We start from the raw sequence: 20,564 nt of genomic DNA, 5'->3' as shown, positions 1-20,564 counted from the left end.
TATGTCACACGGCATTTGTACAGCAGTTTTGTCACAATGCAAGTTTTAAAAAAAAAAAATACATATTTTAATCATTTTTTTTCAAATATTTTTATTGTGAATGTGATAGCGCTGCCCAATAGTGACCTTCTTTTGTATTTCTTTCTTTTTTAGAGAATGTGCATTTTTTTTTTATTTTATTAATTTAATAAATTTCACTGCAAAAAAATACAATATATAACCCAATTTTTTTGGTAAAGTATAAAAGACGATGTTACGCAGAATAAATAGATACCTAACAAGACACACTTTAAACTCGTGGAATGGTGAGAAACTACGATACTTAAAACTCTCCATAGGCAACGCTTTAAATATTTTTATCAGGTTACCAGTTTAGAGTTACAGAGAAAGTCCACTGCAAGAATTATTGCTCTCGCTATAACGTTGGCGGTGATACCGCTCTTGTGTGGTGCAAACATTGTTTACATATGCATGCATGCTGCGTTTTCCTCTGAGCACAGAGGACGGGGACGCTTTAAAAAAAAAAATATATATATATATATATATTATTTATTTTATTTTAAAAAATATAATTTTAAAATGTCCCTTTAATTCTTTTTTTTTTCTTATCACTTTTATTTCTATCACAAGAGATGTAAACATTGCTCGTTATATCAATAAAGCATGACGGGTCCTCTTTAAGGAGAGATCTGAGGTCTATAATACCCCACATCTCTCCTCTACCCTTGAAAGCATGAAGGAAAAAAAAAAAAATTGATCTCATGCTTTCCAGAAACAAATAATAGCTGGTTGCTTCTGGTCCCTTAGGCTCAGTTCACACGGCGGCGACTTGGGATCCGTGAGACCCCCAAGTCGCATGACATGTGAAATCCCATGTTAGTCAATGAGAGCCGTCTCCTAATTAGCATCACTGAAGTCTCTCCACCTTTAGAAATAGTTCCTGTACTACTTCAAGGCGACTTCTATCCGCCTTGTGCCCATAGACTTTAATAGAAATCGCCTCCAAGTCTGATCCTCATATTATATTGATGTGATTTGGATCCAACATAACAGGAATACTACCCAGGCATTCCATGAAGGTTGCCTCAAAGTCACATCAAAGTTGTACTCAAGTCGCCAACAAATCGCCAGGAACTCGCCTGGCAAAGTCGCACTGAAGGTCGCAATAGTGCGAACCAAGCCTTAGACCATAGAGATAATCGGGGACATTCCACTCCCCGTTCAGCTCTATGATCAACCGGCGGAACCGTCGACTTCAATGCCAGACCCCCGCAGCTATGACTAAGCACTGTTAAGTGTGAAACGCGTCGGCTCGTTTGTCCCATTTTTTGCTGTGGCTTGCATCTGTTGGATTTATTACAAATAGAGGCTATATTCAAGAGTGCGGCTGTCCAGAACTTCCTTTTTGCCTCATATCAACCGGCGGAACCGGCGACTTCAATGCCACCCCCCCCCCCCGATCGTACAGGAGAGCTTGGAGAGGCACTGGGGGGCGGCGGGAGGGAGGGGCCCTCACGCCTCTTGTTAAAAGCCATCCAGCAGTTAATTAGCTGCTAGGATCACTTTAACAATGTGGGGCATCGCCAGCTGAGAAAAACTATACGGGGTTATGGCTGACAGCTGCAGCTATAGCCCCGGTATAACTGCTTGAACACAATGGCATACATGTCCAGTTCATGGTTGTGCTTCAAGTGATTAAGGGGTTCCCTTTATTGACTTACTAAAGTTATTAGGGAAGCAAGCCTTTGGGATAACTCAGATCCCTTCTTTTGAGATACATTAGATCCCTGATTCTGGCTACATCTAAGGTGAGAACATTCCATGCAGAGGTGATCGCAACGAGAAAGGCCACCTTGTAAGTCGAATCAGACAAGGGAATATCCCTAAAGGTTGAGAAGGGTAGCCTCTGAAAGGCCAAAAGAACAAGGTTAAGGTCCTATGGAGTCATCAGTCTCTGAAACAGAATGGCCAAGGCTGAGATTTGCCCTTTGATTATACTCAAGGCAAGATGCTGAACTAGACCAGCCTGGAGGAAAGAAATGACGCATTCCATGGAGTGTTTGCTAGGATTTAACCAAATAAAACAGGTTTTGTAGGTGTGATGATAGACTTTGCAAATAGTCAACTTCCTAGCATTCAAGAGGGTAAGGCTGACCAAATCCGATAAGGTCCTCGTACCTTAGGACTTGGACTTCAACAGTCATACTATTAAAGCTAGCAACCGAGAAACAGTATAGAAAACTGACCCATGGGCGAGTCTGGAGATCCATAAGGGGCCATTGAGAGTCTGCCAGGGGTCTGAGTATATTCAAGCATTACCTTCCTTCTAGGCCAGTTTGGTGTAATTAGAATCACTGGAATGCCTTCCATCACTATTCTGGGTGGCAGGCAAGGGGAGAAGCTGGAGAGGCACAAAAGGCATAAAAAAGGTGGAACTGATCCCACAGACACCAGAACATCCACTGCATAGGCAAAAGGGTCCCTGGCTCTCCCCACAAACCTGTCCTTGGTGAAAACCCAGTGGCCGTGTAGGCCAAAAGGATTGCTTGATTTTATACACCTGTGGCCATGGAGGTGATTGGAACACCAGAATTAGTAATGCTGAACGCCCAAAGCAAAAAACAGCATTGGTGATTATAATCGAAAAAGAAGTCACGGGAGGACCAAGCAGCTTGTATAGGGAAAAAGATTTATTGCACAGTAAGTTTATAGGAACACAAAAACTAGGTACCCACCACCAACACCTAGACTCTATATTAAAATAAGACAACTTTGTTGACCCTCCAACTTTGGAAAGGTGGTGAGGAAAAAGGACCAATAACACAACCCTTATCCAGTTCAGACTGGAGCAGCGAGTCCACTGCCTCCATGTCTGCAGCTGATGACCTCAGATTTGGACTTTCGAGTGTGCCTAAAGGCAAAGCAATAAACCCTCTATGGAACCCCCTCGTGAAACCGTCCACCAAAAACTGACACAAACTGGGTGAAGGACGAGGGGTCAAACAAGCCCATAAATATGCCACGATGATACGGCTTAGTCAACTGTTCTTGCCCTGCCTAAGAGAACAGGCCGACTTTGGGTGAGCCCTGAAACAGCTGGCACATACGTGCAGAAGACGGCGCTGATTATAGTTGCATACGCCATGATTAAAGTTATTACAAATTTGAGATTTCTCCAAAAACTGAATAGGTCGACCTAATTTATCGAATGCAGCAGCATGAGCCTGGGCCGGGAGGGAACTAGGGAAAGCCCCGGGTGTGCCTGGTAGAACAGGAAGTTCAGCATTGGGGCACCAGTATGTGGTATGCGAGGATGACTGGCATGTCGCACAAACTGGTGACCTCAGCCCAGCAAAATTCCGGCAACACAGCTCAGTATCAACCCTTCTCCAGACTGTGATGTTGAGAAAACATGGCTTTGGCGGAAAACAAACGATGATAATCGTAAAAAAAACGCCGTCCCTCCAAACTTCTGTCCCAACTCCACCACCGCATAAAGGTGATGATCCAGTTCCTCCCTCCTATGGGGGCACACTGAGCAAACAATATCCCTCAACATACTGAAAGCCAAGACAAACTCTGGGATAGAGAGTTTGTGGTTGAGCCTGTGATCCCTGGTCTTAACAATCACAAAAACATCACCACAGGCATAAAAGACTTATCATCAGCCACATCGTGGGCGGCAATCAACAAAGACGCCGCAGTGGTATGAACCGTGAGGCCTAGTACATGAAAAAATGACCTCAACCCATGTGTGAGGTTTGGCAGCCAATATAAGATGAACCAACAATCACCGACCCGAGCTGGACTGAAATCGGAAGAATGATACCTCAGGACCCTTAGTTGCTAAGCAGGAACATGAAACTACAAGAAAAAAGGAACAAAACATACCAAAGCTTGGAATGACGCATGGTTGTATGAAACTCAGGTAGGAAATGAAACATCATCGTGACAACAAATCGCATGACTAACATATAAACACAGCGAGTGAATGGAGGAGGGCAAAACAGAACGTAATAAATGACCCGGCCACTGATCTGTGAGATGCCTAGGTATCCCTAGCAGGTGCCCTCCACTGGCCAACCCCAGGTGACGTGGTGGGATACGGCCGTGCCGATGGTGGGAAGGTGGAAGCCGTGCTGCCAACGTCCCAACTAAAGAAAATGACTACCTCAGGACTGTGGCACTGATGACCTGGCCGGTGTAGCACGTGCTGCCGCAGCAACCCTCCTCCTCACTTGGCCATGAACAATGTGAGACTTGGCGGCTCTAACGGACATGAGCCCCAACCAATCCTACTATGCCATACCACCCCGCCGAAAGTCCAACCCCAGCCTCACCCTATGCGAGCGTCACCAAAGGAAGCCTGTGTAAGACAATATAAGTGAAACTTGTGAACCCAGACCATAAAATAACTAGAGTGTAAATATTTTTAGGGACTTTAAATGAAGACATGGCCTGGTAAGATCAATTATCCATCCCTTGGGACTTTATGTGAAAATATTGCCCGGTAAGGTCATACATTTCCATCCCTGTCATGAGCAAAAAAGGGACTTTTTTGCCAGTGTCCAATATATGACAGACGTGTGAACAATTAACATGAAGAGCTAACCCAAGATGACTGCTGAACACGGCATTACTTGTAAATATAAATACATCAACGAACGAGTGAAAACAAGGAGATGCGGGCCGGGTGACCAAAGCCTGACCCCCTCTTGCCGCCCACCATCAGTGCTGACCACTCACTCCCCCCTGCCCCATACCAACCCCCTCCTTCCCCCCCAGAGAGCGGATTCCCAACCGCCTGGTTCAAATAGAGGGTAATACTTCCAGAACTGAAGTGGCCCAAACCAGACGCTGGGCTGGGCGGAAGGGGTATCAGATGCAACAAACATTCCCACAAAGTACCAAATGATGAAACAGCATGAGAGAACCTGAGACAGAGAGACAGCGCCATAGTCACTGAACCTCTGCACATGGAGGAGCGGCGGTGCAGGGAAAGTGCTGCATGAGGGCAGCTCTGAGCCTCACCTGCTGACCCACCATGGCTGGCTCGGGTGCACCTGCTCACAACAACCCCGACCTGCATGAGGCAGACACCAGACCTCCCCCCTGCCCACCCACCTGTAGCTGTATGCCAACACCCCCCAGCCCCTAAAAACCCCCCAACATGAAAAGGAACCCCCCCTTTTGACCCCCCCCATGTCCGGACCGAGCAAGCTAAACGGGTGACCTCTTACCCGCCCATGGACTCCCCCCCCACCCGATACCATACCTGTCCCTACGAAAATCGAGCAGAAACCCGACTCCTGCTGCAGCCGAGCGCCTTCCTCGCGGTGCTAAAAACCGGAAATGACGTTGGGCGGTCACCCGGAAATGACGCGTAACGTCCAGAAGCGTCATACGAGAGGGAAAGCCAACATGAGAAAGGAGGAGGAGGAGGAGGGCAGGTTTAACTACAGCCCGACTCCACCTACAAATTCAGGCTGACCTGCGGCCAGCCTTTCCATTTACGTTTTTGGTTGTAACACGACAAAATGTGGAGAATTTCAAAGGGGTATGAATACTTTGTCAAGGCACCGTATATAGAGTAATCGGGACCCCATTCCTCCTGCTGGTGATCCCTCTAGTGATATAAAGATCTATATACAGTATGTCACAAAAGTAAGTACACCCCTCACATTTCATTTCTGTAAATCATTTCTTCTATCTTTTCATGTGACAACACTGAAGAAATGACACTTGTCTACAATGTAAAGTAGTGAGTGTACAGCTTGTATAACAGTGTAAATTTGCTGTCCCCTCAAAATAACTCAACACACAGCTATTAACCCTTTCGCTGCCAGGCCCTGTGCTCCGTTTTGTACACTTAGGTGGCCAGACCATTTTTGCAATTTTTCCTTTGCTTTTTTATTTTTCACTTATAGCTTTCAGAATTTGTGAAAAAAAAACCCCAAAGCACATGATCAGTAGAATAAAAAGAAGGTGCTACTGATTTTTTAGACCCCGCGGTATTTGCGCAAATGTTTATCAAACCAATATATTGGCAAAAAATACACCAAAACCATTATTAGCAGATAAAAATACAGCTACTTTGACAAAATTCATGCTAAATATAAAAGATTAAAGTGTATGGGAGTTAATAAATACCAAATATTTGTAAATTTTAAATTGCGCCTTTTTGCAAAATGGTGAAAATTGAACAGACACAAAAGTGTAAATATTCAAATTTCTCTAAAAATCTGAAGGTTTTCATTTCTCCCTACAGCTTTCAGAATTTGTGAAAGACCCTCAAAACCATATACTTTTCTGAAAGCACGGGACCGCTAGAATAAAAAGAAGATGCTACTGATTTTTTAGACCCCGCAGTATTTGCGCAAATGTTTATCAAACCAATATATTGGCAAAAAATACACTAAAACCATTATTAGCAGATAAATACACAGCAAATTTGACAAAATTCCTACTAAATATAAAAGCTTAACCTGTATTGAGTTAATAAATAACAAATATTTGTAACTTTTAAATTGCGCCTTTTTGCTAAATGGTGAAACTTGAACAGAAACAAAAGTGTAAATATCCAAATTTCTCTAAAAATCTGAAGGGTTTACATTTCTCCCTACAGCTTTCAGAATTTGATAAGATCCCTCAAACCAGACGTTTTCTAAAAGCACATGACCTGTAGAATAAAAAGAAGGTGCTACTGATTTTTTTGGGCCCCGCAATAATTGCACAAATGTTCATGATATCGTCATTTTCCCAAAAATACACAAAAATATTGCACATAAACACAACGTAGCTTACAAAATTCCTGATAATTCAGTACTAAAGCATCGTTCACATGTGGCATTCTGAAGTGTACGCCCATGGGGGGGCCGTGTTTACCCGCACAGGTGTTCCATGCATCCCCATACAGGAAGTCCCATTTACATCAATTGGGATGCAACGACTGCACAGGCATAGCTGCTGTTCCCGATCTGACATCCGTGTGGGTACATGACCCTGAACGCAGGCAGTGTGAGCTTGGGGAAATGCATGCGGACCTACATGGGTGTAAAATTGGGAGGAACGGCTCTGTTGGTGCAGTTGCTACATCCCAAATGATATCGATGGGACGGCCTGCACAGGGATGAACAGAACACCTGTGTGTGTCCCTGTAACGGTACGCTGTGTATGTCCGGTGTGAACAAGGCCTTAGGCCCCTTTCACACAAGCACACCGATCGGGTCCGCCTGTCCATTTTTTTAGTGGGGGGGCCAATTGGACCACCCATTGTTCTCTATGGAGAGGCATTCGATCCAGTCCTCTAAAAACATCTAGAAGATCGGATCGGATGGCATCCGATGGAAATGGACAGACAGTTCGTTTCCATCCGTCCGCCCCATAGAGAACAGCGGCTGTGTCCGTGTCCACTCTGCATCAGCGGACACAGACCTGTCATCCGCCTGCTCAGGGGGGATCATCAGACAGATCCCCCCCCCCCCCGCTGAGCAGGCAGATCTGCTTGACAGAGTCCGCTCCATGTGAGATGTGAGAGGGGTCTTACCAGGAGCGGCCGGTCCATTAGGGGCGCTGCCCCCCTGCAGGACTCATACGTTTGTATGAGGTTTTTTTATTTTTTTCAAGCCACATGATTAGAGGGTTTTTCTCTTCATCAGAGCCTTGAAGAATAAATTCTGGTCCGAGTGTTATAATAGAGAAACAACTGGATGGGTGGTATACAGTGCCTTGCAAAAGTATTCACCCCCCTTGGCTTTTTACCTATTTTGTTATATTACAGCCTTTAGTTCAATGTTTTTTTAATCTGAATTATATGTGATGATCAGAACACAATAGTCTAAGTTGGTGAAGTAAAATTAGAAAAATATACACATAAAACTATTTTTCAGAAATAAAAAAACTGATAATTGGCATGTTCGTATTTATTCACCCCCTTTGTTATGAAGCCCATAAAATTCTCTGGTGCCACCAATTACCTTCAGAAGTCACATAATTAGTGAAATGATGTCCACCTGTGTGCAATCTAATGCCGCGTACACACGGTCGGACTTTTCAGCTACAAAAGTCCGACAGCCCGTCCGACAGACTTTTGGCGGACTTGCGGCGGACTTTCTAACAACCAGACTTGCCTACACACGATCACACCAAAGTCCGACGGATTGGTACGTGATGACGTTCACCAGACTAAAATAAGGAAGTTGATAGCCGGTAGCCAATAGCTGCCCTAGCGTTGGTTTTTGTCCGTCGGACTAGCATACAGACGAGCGGATTTCTGGGTCCGGCGGAGTTACGACATAAAGATTTGAAGCATGTTCTAAATCTAAAGTCCGTCAGATTTGCGGCTGGAAAAGTCCGCTGAATGTCCGGTGAAGCCCACACACGATCGGATTGTCCACTGGATTTGGTCCGTTGGACAAGTCCGGTCGAAAAGTCCGACCGTGTGTACGCGGCATAAGTGTCACATGATCTGTCATTACATAGACACACCTTTGTGAAAGGCCCCAGAGGCTGCAACACCTAAGCAAGAGGCACCACTAACCAAACACTGCCATGAAGACCAAGGAACTCTCCAAACAAGGAAGGGACAATGTTGTTGAGAAGTACAAGTCAGGGTTAGGTTATAAAAAAATATTCAAATCTTTGATGATCCCTAGGAGCCCCATCAAATCTATCATAACCAAATGGAAAGAACATGGCACAACAGCAAACCTGCCAAGAGACGGCCGCACACAAAAACTCACGGACCGGGCAAGGAGGGCATTAATCAGAGAGGAGCACAGAGACCTAAGGTAACCCTGTAGGAGCTGCAGAGTTCCACAGCAGAGACTGGAGTATCTGTACATAGGACCACAATAAGCCGTACGCTCCATAGAGTTGGGCTTTATGGCAGAGTGACCAGAAGAAAGACATTACTTTCAGCAAAAAACAAAATGGCAGGTTCTGAGTTTGGGAAAAGGCATGTGGGAGACTCCCAAAATGTATGGAGGAAGGTGCTCTGGTCTGAGGAGACTAAAATTGAACTTTTTGTCATCAAAGAAAACGCTATGTCTGGCGCAAACCCAACACATCACATCACCCAAAGAACACCATCCCCACTGTGAAACATGGTGGTGGCAGCATCATGCTGTGGGGATGTTTTTCAGCAGTCAGGACTGGGAAACTGTTCAGAGTTGAGGGAAAGATGGATGGTGCTAAATACAGGGATATTCTTGAGCAGAACCTGTAGCACTCTGTGCGTGATTTGAGGCTAGGACGGAGGTTCACCTTCCAGCAGGACAATGACCCCAAACACACTGCTAAAGCAACACTTGAGTGGTTTAAGGGGAAACATGGAAATGTGTTGGAATGGCCTAGTCAAAGCCCAGACCTCAATCCAATAGAAAATCTGTGGTCAGACTTAAAGATTTGCTGTTCACAAGTGCAAACCATCCAACTTGAAGGAGCTGGAGCAGTTTTGCAAAGAGGAATGGGTGAAAATCCCCGTGGTGAGATGTGGCAAGTCATAGAGACTTATCCAAAGTGACTTGGAGCTGTGATAGCCGCAAAAGGTGGCTCTACAAAGTATTGACTTTAGGGGGGTGAATAGTTATACACATTGACTTTATCTGTTATTTTGTCCTATTTGTTGTTTGCTTCACAATAAAAAAAAAAAAAAAACATCTTCAAAGTTGTGGGCGTGTTCTGTAAATGAAATGATGGAAATCCTCAAACAATCCATGTTAATTCCAGGTTGTGAGGCAACAAAACACAACAAATGCCAAGGGGGGGTGAATACTTTTGCAAGGCACTGTAACTCTAGTTGAGTGGTGTAACCATATGGGTGGAATATCCTTCCCTGTAGGGATTTATCCTTCCCCATCACAGTGTTCTCAGCACCGTGGGGGGGGGGGGGGGGGGGCAGATATACACAAATGCAGTTGTCTGTAGTTTGTTATTATTGGTCATGAAGACCTCCTAGTGTTTAGTTCAGGTGTCTCAACCCGAGATCCGTTTCCTGGAAGTCCAAGCCTTTGCTGGCCTATCATGGTAGTTCACCCATCGAGGAGCTGTACAGAGTCCACAGCCATGCAGCACTCAGCGTCACCTCGAAATGCGTCAGCCAAGTATTCATTTTTATTTTATCCCTTGTATGGGTATCATTTTTTATATCATTCTATCTAGTGACAACATTGCTGTTAGTTATTATCATTATTTTATTTTGAATACGTAGTATCTACCTCTATATAAACCCAATTGTTTATAATAAACTTTATACTATGATTCATGCATCAGGCCACGCACCTTCCTTTCCCTTTTCTACATAGTATTTCGGATTTCCCCTAGTCGGCCCAGGCAGCGGGGCATGATCACCCCAGTACCAAGCCCCCCTAAGCCCAAACATCACCCGCATCGCTCCCCCCCTCCCCCGCCACGATCCCCAGCCTGTCAGTTTACCGGAGCAGAAGCTGCGGGAGGGGAAGGAGAGATGCCGCCGGAGCAGGGATGGATCAGGGGATGCGGTATGGGGGGGGGGCTGAGTAATGGGGGGGGACACATCTGGCCCCCCCCAACAGCACCTGAAGCGGCAGAGGAGGGATGCCAGCTTATGATGGTAGCTGCGGGGGATCGAATTTGGGGGGGGGGGGGGTCGGATCATCGGGTGTGGGGTTGGAGAGGAGAGTTGGGGGAGTAGTTTTAGGGGGAAAGGAGCTGCGGGAGGTGTAGATTCTGGGGACAGGGAAGTGGCGGCATTGAGGGGGGTCACATTAGGGGTTAATATCTCTGATCAGAGGGTTGTAATCCGCTGATCAGTTATAGAATTGTTATAGAATTGTTCAGCAGAGTCTCCTGAACAATTCTGATATAAGCTTATGGTCATTGAAGTGACCATAAGCTTATAGGAGAGGCAGAAAGGTGGTCCGTACGTCGTACTGACCTGGCCACCTGTTGGCTCTTTTGTAGGTCCGTATGGCATATGGACTTGGTAGTGAAAGGGTTAATGTCTAAAGCGCTAGCAACAAAAGTAAGTACACCCCTCAGTGACATTTGTGTAAATCTTTTCTTCTATCTTTTCATGTGACAACACTGAAGAAATGACACTTGTCTACAATGTAAAGTAGTGAGTGTACAGCTTGTATAACAGTGTAAATTTGCTGTCCCCTCAAAATAACTCAACACACAGCCATTAATGTCTAAACCGCTGGCAACAAAAGTCAGTACACCCCTAAGTGAAAATCTCCAAATTGGGCCCAAAGTGTCAATATTTTGTGTGGCCGCCATTATTTTCCAGCACTGCCTTAACCCTCTTGGGCATGGAGGTCACCAGAGCTTCACAGGTTGTCACTGGAGTCCTCTTCCCCTCCTCCATGACGACATCACGGAGCTGGTGGATGTTGGAGACCTCGTCATGGAGGAGTGGAAGAGGACTTTCCCAAAATGGTGTTCTGATTGAAGGGTGTCTGCCTGTGCAATACGGTCTCAAAACAGTCCTGTGCAGCAAAAGTCATATAGGCGAAATGGTGCCAAATTCAAACAAAAGGGGCATGCTCCTCAGCCACTGAAGGAAGTCCACGGCCAGCTAACACCATTCCGCGGTCACCATGCCCCACTGCCAGAAGGCAGCACTCCCACCATGCAGCACAGACACTTACCATTTCAATCACCTGGTGCAAAGATGCCCGTCCTAGTGACCCAGCTCAATCCACCGCCATTCTTGTCTGGCTTAAGCCCCACAAGGGGTCTTCAGGATCTGGACCCATTGGTCTATGAATGACCAATCCTGTGACTGTGATGTACGCTAGAGATGTAGAAAAACGTTTGGTGCAGCTCTGCAATACATGTACATTTCCCTCTTTACACTTGTGATTGGGGCTGCATGCAATCACATGTGGGAACCGCATTGAGGGTTCCCGGGCGATTAGGTGCAGGGGGCAGCCTCACTGTAATCAATAGGGAGGCTAACAGCTCCTTTGACCAATCACGGCTGCTTGCATGTAAATGCTCATGAAGCAATTTTACCTGAGAGTGATCGGCCCATGACGTGGACCGTCTGCATCCAGGGCCGATCACTCCAGGAGCAATTACATGTAAGGGCTGCAATTAGCTGCGGGAGCCGTCAGCCTACCACTGATTTCAATGAGGCTGCCTCCTGCACTTTATCAGCCATGTCTACTGGCGAAAAGAACTCCACCAATCTTCGCCTATATCTGTCCCATTCCACGTGTATATATTTATTTCCCAGCAAAACAACACTGCTGCTTTGAATGCCGCCCACATAGTGTGTGTATGAAAAGGGCTCCTTGGAGATGTAGCTCTGGGGGCATTCCTACGTCAACAGGATCTGAGCTCCAGCTGCTGCCCCTGAAAGACTTTCACAAGTTTTCTACATCCTGACACATGCTCTGAAGGGCGAGAGGGAGGTTTGGGTGTATATTTGGGCATGCCTGCACAAATTCCTTAAGGCCCCTTTCAGTGCCACTTTGCCGCGACTTGAAGCAATGACTATGTAATCTTGAGATCCATGGACCACAAGTCAAATCAAAGTCGGACCAAAGTAGTGCAGGGACTACTTTGAAGTCGCACAGATATGAATGGTACTCGTTGGAAATCATGGGGTATGACTTGTCATGCGAGTCCCAAGTCGCAGAAGTGTGAAAGGGGCCTAAAGCTTAACTGAAGTCATAGAAATAAAGATACAGTCAGACATTGTATGAATAGACTTCATTTTCATAGTCTTACTTTTACTCTCCTGTTACAGCAGTTATTGGGGGGGGGGGGGTCTAGATACCCTGCAATCTAACTGGCACCAGAAAACACCCAGTGCACTTAGTAATTCAAATAGACCTGGTCAGACACACCCACTCCTCTGCAACTAAAGTGTAGCTGTTACTCAGCTCTGCCGGCTGTCCTCACTTGCATTGAGGGGTGTGACTGTTACTCAGCTCTGCCGGCTGTCCTCACTTGCATTGAGAGGTGTGACTGTTACTCAGCTCTGCTGGCTGTCTTCACTTGCATTGAGGGGTGTGACTGTTACTCAGCTCTGCCGGCTGTCCTCACTTGCACTGAGGGGTGTGACTGTTACTCAGCTCTGCTGGCTGTCTTCACTTGCATTGAGGGGTGTGGCTGTTACTCAGCTCTACAGGCTGTCCACACTTGCACTGGGTGTGACTGTTACTCAGCTCTGCTTGCTGTCCTCACTTGCACTGCGGATTATGGCAGTTACTCAGCTCTGCTGGCTGTCTTCACTTGCACTGAGGGGTGTGGCTGCTACTTAGCTCCACTGGCTGTCCTCACTTGCACTGAGGGGTGTGGCTGCTACTCAGCCTTGCTGGCTGTCCTCACTTGCACCGAGGGGTGTGGCAGTTACTCAGCTCTACTGGCTGTCCTCACTTGCACTGAGGGGTGTGGCTGATACTCAGCTCTGCTGCTTGTCCACACTTGCATTGGGTGTGGCTGTTACTCAGCTGTTGGCTGTCCTCACTTGTACTGAGGGGTGTGGCTGCTACTCAGCTCTGCTGGCTGTCCCCACAATGAGAGGTGTGGCTGTTACTCAGCTCTGCTGGCTGTACGCACATGGAGGGGTGTGGCTATTACTCGGCATGGTGGTCAGAAGGAAGCACTTTTGCTAAAAGTATTTTAACACGCTTCCTAACTAGCCAAGGTCATCAAGGGCTCTGCTGCTTTAAGACCAGTCAGCCAGGTGGCTTATCCCCCAAGTAACAAAAGATACGCAAAGACGAGTGCTCTACACCTTTGTACTAGCGGTCTCACTGGCTGCCTCGCAAAATCAACCTTGACCCCAGGCCAGACTTTAGAATGGACCACTTGCTCCAACCAGTATAATGCTTAACAATACCAAAATGAGTTGAGGATAGAGAATAGTAAACAGCAGGACACCAACGTTCCACCACCAATAGTATAATAGGATATTTATATACAGAGAATTTACATTAGGTTTACTTATAGTGGAAGAAGCGTCACTCTCCAAGACAGAGATATCACACTGGACTTTGGGTGTCTTCATGACCATTGTAAGGAGAGGCCCTAAATGTCTGATGTTCTCCTTACAGTCACCCTGTTTGCTATCAGTTGTAACATTTACACAGTATATAGAACTATTCAAGCTGTATCACTTCAATTTCACTTCCAACTTGTGTATTAATTGTATCTGCTATGGGGGTTACGTGTGGAAAGGCCTGGAGGTTAACCACCACCTTGCCTCCATTCTCGCTCATGGTAAAATCATTGACACTATTTGAGTTTTTGGCTGGGATAAGGGCCAAGTTTTTTAGTACAAGGTCCCGGCACATGCTGCTGGGCTCACTCGGTTTCTCGGCCATAGGGACCAGCAATGGTGACTGGACATCAAAGTTGGACAGTCTTGTATTCTTAATTCTATGGGTGCGTCTGTGTTTTATGAACTGCGACAGGGACTGACAGACCAGGCCGCAGTCTAAGCACTTCAACTGGCATTCAGTCTGAGTTTTCGTCTGCGATTGTTTCAACATGTGTTCGTTCAAGGTTTCCACTTGCTGGTTGTCGACAGTCCACTTCAGTACCTGATCGTTACATGGTTCTGGAAGTTTATCCGAACATTTCAACGTGGGTTCCCCTTGAACTCCCACCTGTAGGTTGTTGACTGTCCACATTTGTGGCTCTACATGTTGAATGGGTCCCGGACAATCCAGCAGAAGTTGCTTCTCGTTTTCCACTTTTTGGCTATTGACCGACCACTTCAACACTTCCTCCTTTGGCTGAGTGTTCATGTGCAGGCTTCTTCCTGGGTATTTAATCACAATTTCATCTTCAGTCTCAATGCATTGGAAGCCACCTGGAGACTTCAGTAGGTGTTCCTGCCGTGATGTCATGTGTTTGTCGTAGACGGGTACCTCTTTATTCTCAGTTTTTATTTGTGGAGCGAGGTCTGAAAATTTCAACTTGTTTTTATTCTGGGGTTCTCGACGTTGAAGGTGGTCTGAACGTTTCTCTGGCTGTTCTTTACGGGGTTCCGGACGTGGCTGTGATTTCAGGTGTTTGTCGTAGACTAATACCTCTTCATTCTCAGTTTTTATTTGTGGTGCGAGGTCAGAGAATTTCAGTTGGTGCTCATTATGATGTTCTCGATGTTGAAGGTGGTCTGAACGTTTCTCTGGCTGTTCTTTACGGGGTTCCGGACGTGGCTGTGATTTCAGGTGTTTGTCGTAGACTAATACCTCTTCATTCTCAGTTTTTATTTGTGGAGCGAGGTCAGAGAATTTCAGCTGGTGCTCATTATGATGTTCTCGATGTTGGAGGAGGTCTAAATGTTTCACTGGCTGTTCCTTACAGGGTTCCAGACGTGGCTGTGATTTTAGTTGTTCATTCTGGTGATTCAGAGGTTGACGGAAGTCTGAAAGTTTCACTTGTTGATTACGGGGTTCTGGATGTTGCTGTGAATTCACATGTTTGTCATAGACTAATGCCTCTTCAGTCTCAGTTTTAATGTGTGGAGCAAAGTCTGAAAATTTCAAATGTTGTTTATTCTGGGGTTCCAGATTTTGAAAGAAGACAGAATATGGCACTTGATTTTGGGGTTCCAGATGTTGACAGGGATCTGAATGTTTCACCTGTCGTTCCTTTTGGGGTTCCGGATGTTGCTGTGATTTCACTTGTTTGTCGTGGACCAATACCTTTTCTTTCTGAGTTTTTACGTGTGGAGCAAAGTCTGAAAATTTTCGTTGGTGTTCATTTTGGGGTTCTTGATGTTGAAGGAGGTTTGAATATTTCACTGGCTGTTGCTTACAGGGTCCTAGACGTGGCTGTGATTCCAGGTGTTTGTCATAGACTAATACCTCTTTATTCTCAGTTTTTATGTGTGGACCAAGATCTGGAAACTTCAGCTGGTGTTCATTCTGGTGCTTCAAGGATTGATGGAGGTCTGAAAGATTCACTTGTTGATTATGGGGTTCCGGATGTTGCTGTGATTCCAGGTGTTTGTTATAGACTAATACCTCTTTATTCTCATTTTTTATGTGGGGACCGAGGTCTGGAAATTTCAGTTGATGTTCATTCTGGGGTTCTGGGTTTTGACAGAATACTGAATGCTTCACCTGACGTTCATTTTGAGGTTTCGGATGATGGAGATCTGAATGCTTCACCTGTTGTTCATTTCGGGGTTCCAGATGCTGCTGCGATTTCACGTGTTTGTCGTAGACCAATACCTCTTCGTTCTTAGTTTTTTTGTGTGGACCAAGGTCTGAAAATTTCAAATGGTGTTTATTCTGGGGTTCCGGATGTTGAAAGAGAACAGAATGTTGCACGTTATTTTCATTTTGGGGTCCCAGTCGTTGATGGGGATCTAAATGTTTTATCTGTCGTTCATGTTGAGGTTCCAGATATTGACCAAGGTCTGAATGTTTTGCCTGATGCTCATTTCGAGGTTCCAGACGTTGCTGCAATTTTACATGTTTGTCGTAGACCAGTACCTCTTCATTCTCAGTTTTTATGTGTCGAGTGAAGTCTGAAAATTTCAGATGTTTATTCTGGGGTTCCAGCTGTTGAAAGTGAACAGAATGTGGCACATTTTTTTCATTTTGGGGTTCCAGATGTTCCGAATGTTTAATCTGTTGTTCATGTCGGGGTTCCGGATGTTGCTGTGATTTCACATGCTTTTCATAAACCAATACCTCTTCATTCTCAGTTTTTATGTGTGGACTGAGGTCTGAAAATGTCAGCTGATGTTCTTTCTGGGGTTCCAGATGTTGATGGAGATCTGAATGTTTCACCTGTTGCTCATTTCGGGGTTCTGGATGTTGCTGTGATTTCATGTGTTTGTCGTAGACTAATACCCCTTCATTCTCAGTTTTTATGCGAGGAGCCAAGTCTGGAAATTTCAAATGGTGTTTATTCTGGGGTTCTGGATGTTGACAGGGATCTGAATGTTTTATTTGTTGTTCAAGTCGAGGTTCCAGATGTTGACGGAGGTCTGAATGTTTCACCTGTTTTTCATTTTGGGGTTCTGGATGTTGCTGTGACTTCATATGTTTGTCGCAGACCAATACCTCTTTGTTCTCAGTTTTTACATGAGGACCAAGGTCTGAAAATTTTAGCTGGTGTTCTTTCTGGGGTTCCAGATGTTGAAGGAGGTCTGAATGCTTCCCCTGTTGTTCATTTCGGGATTCCGGATGTTTCTGTGATTTTAGGTGTTTGTCATAAATTAATACCTCTTCATTCTCTTTTTTTATGTGTGGACCAAGGTCTGAAAACTTCAGATGGGGTTCTTTCTGGGGTTCTGGATGTTGACGGAGGTCTGAATGTTTAATCTGTTCTTCATGTCGGGGTTCCAACTGTTGACGGAGGTCTGAAAGTTTCACCTGCTGTTCGTTTATGGGTTCCAGATGTTGCACTGATTTTACGTGTTTCTGGTAGACTAATACCTCTTCGTTTTCAGTTTTTATGTGAGGCCTGAGGTCTGAAAATTTTAGCTGGCATTTATTCTGAAGCTCTGGATATGGACAAAGATCTGACTGTTTCGCCTGTGGTTCATTTCGGGGTTCTAGTTGTTGATGGAGGTCTGAACGTGTCACCTGTGGTTCAGTAAGGGGTTTTGGATGTTGCGCTGATTTCACATGTTTATCATAGACGGATACCCTTTCGTTCTCAGTTCTTGTGTATGGGCCAAGGTCTGAATATCTTAGCGAGTGCTCATTTCGGGGTTCCAGATGTTGACGGATGTCTGAATGTTTCACCTGTTCTATTCGGGGTTCTGGATATTGCAATGATTTCACATGTTTGTCATAGACAAATACTCCTTTATTTTCAGTAATTATGTGTGGACCATAGTCTGAAAATCTTAGTGAGTGCTTATTTTGGGGTTCCAGATGTTGATGGAAGACTGAATGTTCCACCTGTCGCTCTATTTGGGGTTCTAAGTTTTGCGATGATTTCATGCATTTGTCATAGATGAACACTCTTTCATTCTCACTTTTTGTGTGTGAAAATCTTAGCGGGTGCTCATTTTGGGGTTCCAGATATTGATGGAAGTCCGAATGTTTCACCTGTCGTTTATTTAGGGATTCCAGGTGTTGCCAGGGTTCTGAATGTTCCACCTGTCGCTTATTTTGGGGCTCCAGATGTTGACGGAGGTCTGAATAATCCACCTGTCTTTTATTTTGGGATTGTGGGTATTGCCAGGGTTCAGAATATTTCATATGGTGTTCGTTCCGGGGCTCCGGATGCTTGCACAGCTCTAAACTTTTAAGTTGGTGCCCCGTGTGAGGGTCCTGCCATGAACTAATGTCCATCAAGTCTTCAGGCTCAGATTTTATCGGTTGAGCAATATGTGAATATGTCAACCTTGGTTCACCCAGAAGTTCCATGTGTTGAGTGGTGTCCAAAGAACTGAGCTTACCATAATTGTCCATGTATTGACTAGCTGGATCCATAATGTCCTGTTTATTATCCACCAATGGAAAGTGCATTCGCTTGTGACGGTTCAGAGTAGAAGAGTCATTGAACCTCTTGCCGCAGACGGAGCACTGAAAGGGTTTCTCCCCAGTGTGAACTCTGATGTGCCTCCGCAGCTTGGCATGTTCAACAAAGCCCCTACTGCAAATGTGACATTGGTAGGGGCGTTCTCCGGTGTGCCTCCGCATGTGAATAATCAGAGAGGATTTCCGAGGGAAGCCTTTTTCGCAGACCGAGCACTGGAAAGGTTTTTGGCCATTGTGAGATTCCTGGTGCGCGAGGAGCATGCACCGGTATATAAAGCTTTTACCGCAGTCGGGGCAATGGTGAGGTTTATTTCCAGAATGTGTTTTCTGGTGAGTGAGTAGCTTAGAGGGGTACAAGAAAGACTTTCCACAGTCCTGGCAGACGTGTGGCTTCTGTCCACAGTGAGTCTTCTGGTGGATGAGAAGGTTGGATTGGTGAGTGAAGTGCTTGTTACAGTTGTCGCATGAGTAAGACTTGGGCTTGGTGTGAGTTTTCCGGTGGGTGACCAGCTTAGACGGGTAAGTAAAGGATTTGTCACAGTCTGGGCACTTGTAAGGTTTCATCCCGCCATGAATGATGAAATGGCGAACCAGAAATTTCCACACGTCAAAAGTTTCACCACAACTGGCGCAGATATAGAGTTTTTCTCCTGAGTCTGGTTCCTCTGCGATGGGTTTATTGGCCTCTTTAGTTTCGGGGGAGTCTTTTGGCTCTGGGCTCTTCCCTAGCTCGTGGTGCCCTTCCAACTCAGGATGTTCTGGTGGCGGGCATTCAGCTTGATTGTTGCATTTGGCTGGCTCACTACTTTCCATGGACTTGTGGAGCTCCTCTCCCTTACTGGTGCCAGCTGGTGTGGGGCATACAGCTGACGCATGGCACACCACTGGTTCATGGCATGTATCTGGCACACTGCACTCTGGCAGCTGAGTGCACACATCTGGCTCACTGCACTCCACTGGTTGAGGGCACGCAGTCTGCTCAATTAATGCCACTGGCTGAGGGCAGGGACTTATTTCTTCAGTTGGCTTACTTAGCATCCCTGTCTGTGGGCAGGGACTTAAAGGAGGTTCACTGCACTTCATTGGCTCACAGCATGGACTTACAGGTGGCTCACTGCACTCCATTGGCTGAAGGCACACCACTGGTTGAGGGTTGATAGCTACTTCACTGCACTCCATTGGCTGAGGGCACACCACTGGTTGAGGGTTGATAGCTACTTCACTGCGCTCCATTGGCTGAGGGCACACCACTGGTTGAGGGTTGACCGTTCGTTCGCTGCACGCCACTGGCTTACGCTTCACAGCTGGGCCAGCGCGCTTCATTGTCTTACAGGACTTAGTTGGTTCATGGCCCTCCTCCGAGACATTCTCTGCAGTAATGCTCTGGTTACAAGGCTCTCCCATTTTTAGACCATGAAGCTGTAAGGTGAAATCAGTGAGGATTTCCAGGGTGGACTTGGATTGGATTTGCATATTTTGAATCCTAACTTCTTTGGGTTTCTCGGTAGCGTTTTGTGTCGCGCGAGTCCCGATGCCAACCAGAGACTGCAGCGACGTTTTTTCTGCGAAAACCAAGAAAAAAATATAGTTAGATTATTAGTATGGAAAGTGACCCTAACACTCTGTATGACTTAAAAGTATATGATTAGGCCCCCAAAAAGTTTTAACCCGCCCAAAAGTTTTCAAATCCCTGCCCCTCCTCAGTACGCCCCTCCCATGCAGACCTTAGATGAAGCAGGGACCCCTTTTCTTCCAATGCTCAGCTCTCTATCACTCCAGTCAATGTTTCCATTAATTTAGAGAAGGGAGACAAGGAGAAGAGAAGGGAGATGAGGAGAAGAGAAGGAAGACGAGGAGAGAAGGAAGACGAGGAGAAGAGAAGGAAGACGAGGAGAAGAGAAGGAAGACGAGGAGGAGAGAAGGAAGACGAGGAGGAGAGAAGGAAAACAAGAAGAGAAGGGAGACAAGGAGAAGAGAAGGAAAACAAGAAGAGAAGGAAGACGAGGAGAAGAGAAGGGAGACAAGGAGAAGAGAAGGAAAACAAGAAGAGAAGGAAGACGAGGAGAAGAGAAGGAAAACAAGAAGAGAAGGAAGACGAGGAGAAGAGAAGGAAGA

The 20,564-nt window shown here is 45.8% G+C and overlaps 1 protein-coding gene across 2 annotated transcripts in view; it reads right to left on the bottom strand.

Moving 5' to 3' along the window:
* Positions 1-13,880: 13,880 nt before the first annotated feature.
* Positions 13,881-20,564, bottom strand: part of LOC141145693 (uncharacterized) — a 30,755-nt gene continuing 24,071 nt past the window's right edge. For both annotated transcript variants that reach the window (XM_073632559.1, XM_073632558.1), the window contains exon 4: positions 13,881-20,011. In XM_073632559.1, coding sequence (XP_073488660.1) covers positions 14,094-20,011 — 5,918 coding nt within the window. In that variant the 3' untranslated portion in view covers positions 13,881-14,093. The remainder of the gene's footprint in view (positions 20,012-20,564) is intronic.

This window comes from Aquarana catesbeiana, linkage group LG05, assembly GCF_042186555.1.
Source record: "Aquarana catesbeiana isolate 2022-GZ linkage group LG05, ASM4218655v1, whole genome shotgun sequence".
In the NCBI taxonomy this organism is placed as follows: domain Eukaryota; kingdom Metazoa; phylum Chordata; class Amphibia; order Anura; family Ranidae; genus Aquarana; species Aquarana catesbeiana.
Note: the sequence above shows the minus strand (reverse complement) of the source record. Positions and strands in the feature narration are given on the sequence as shown.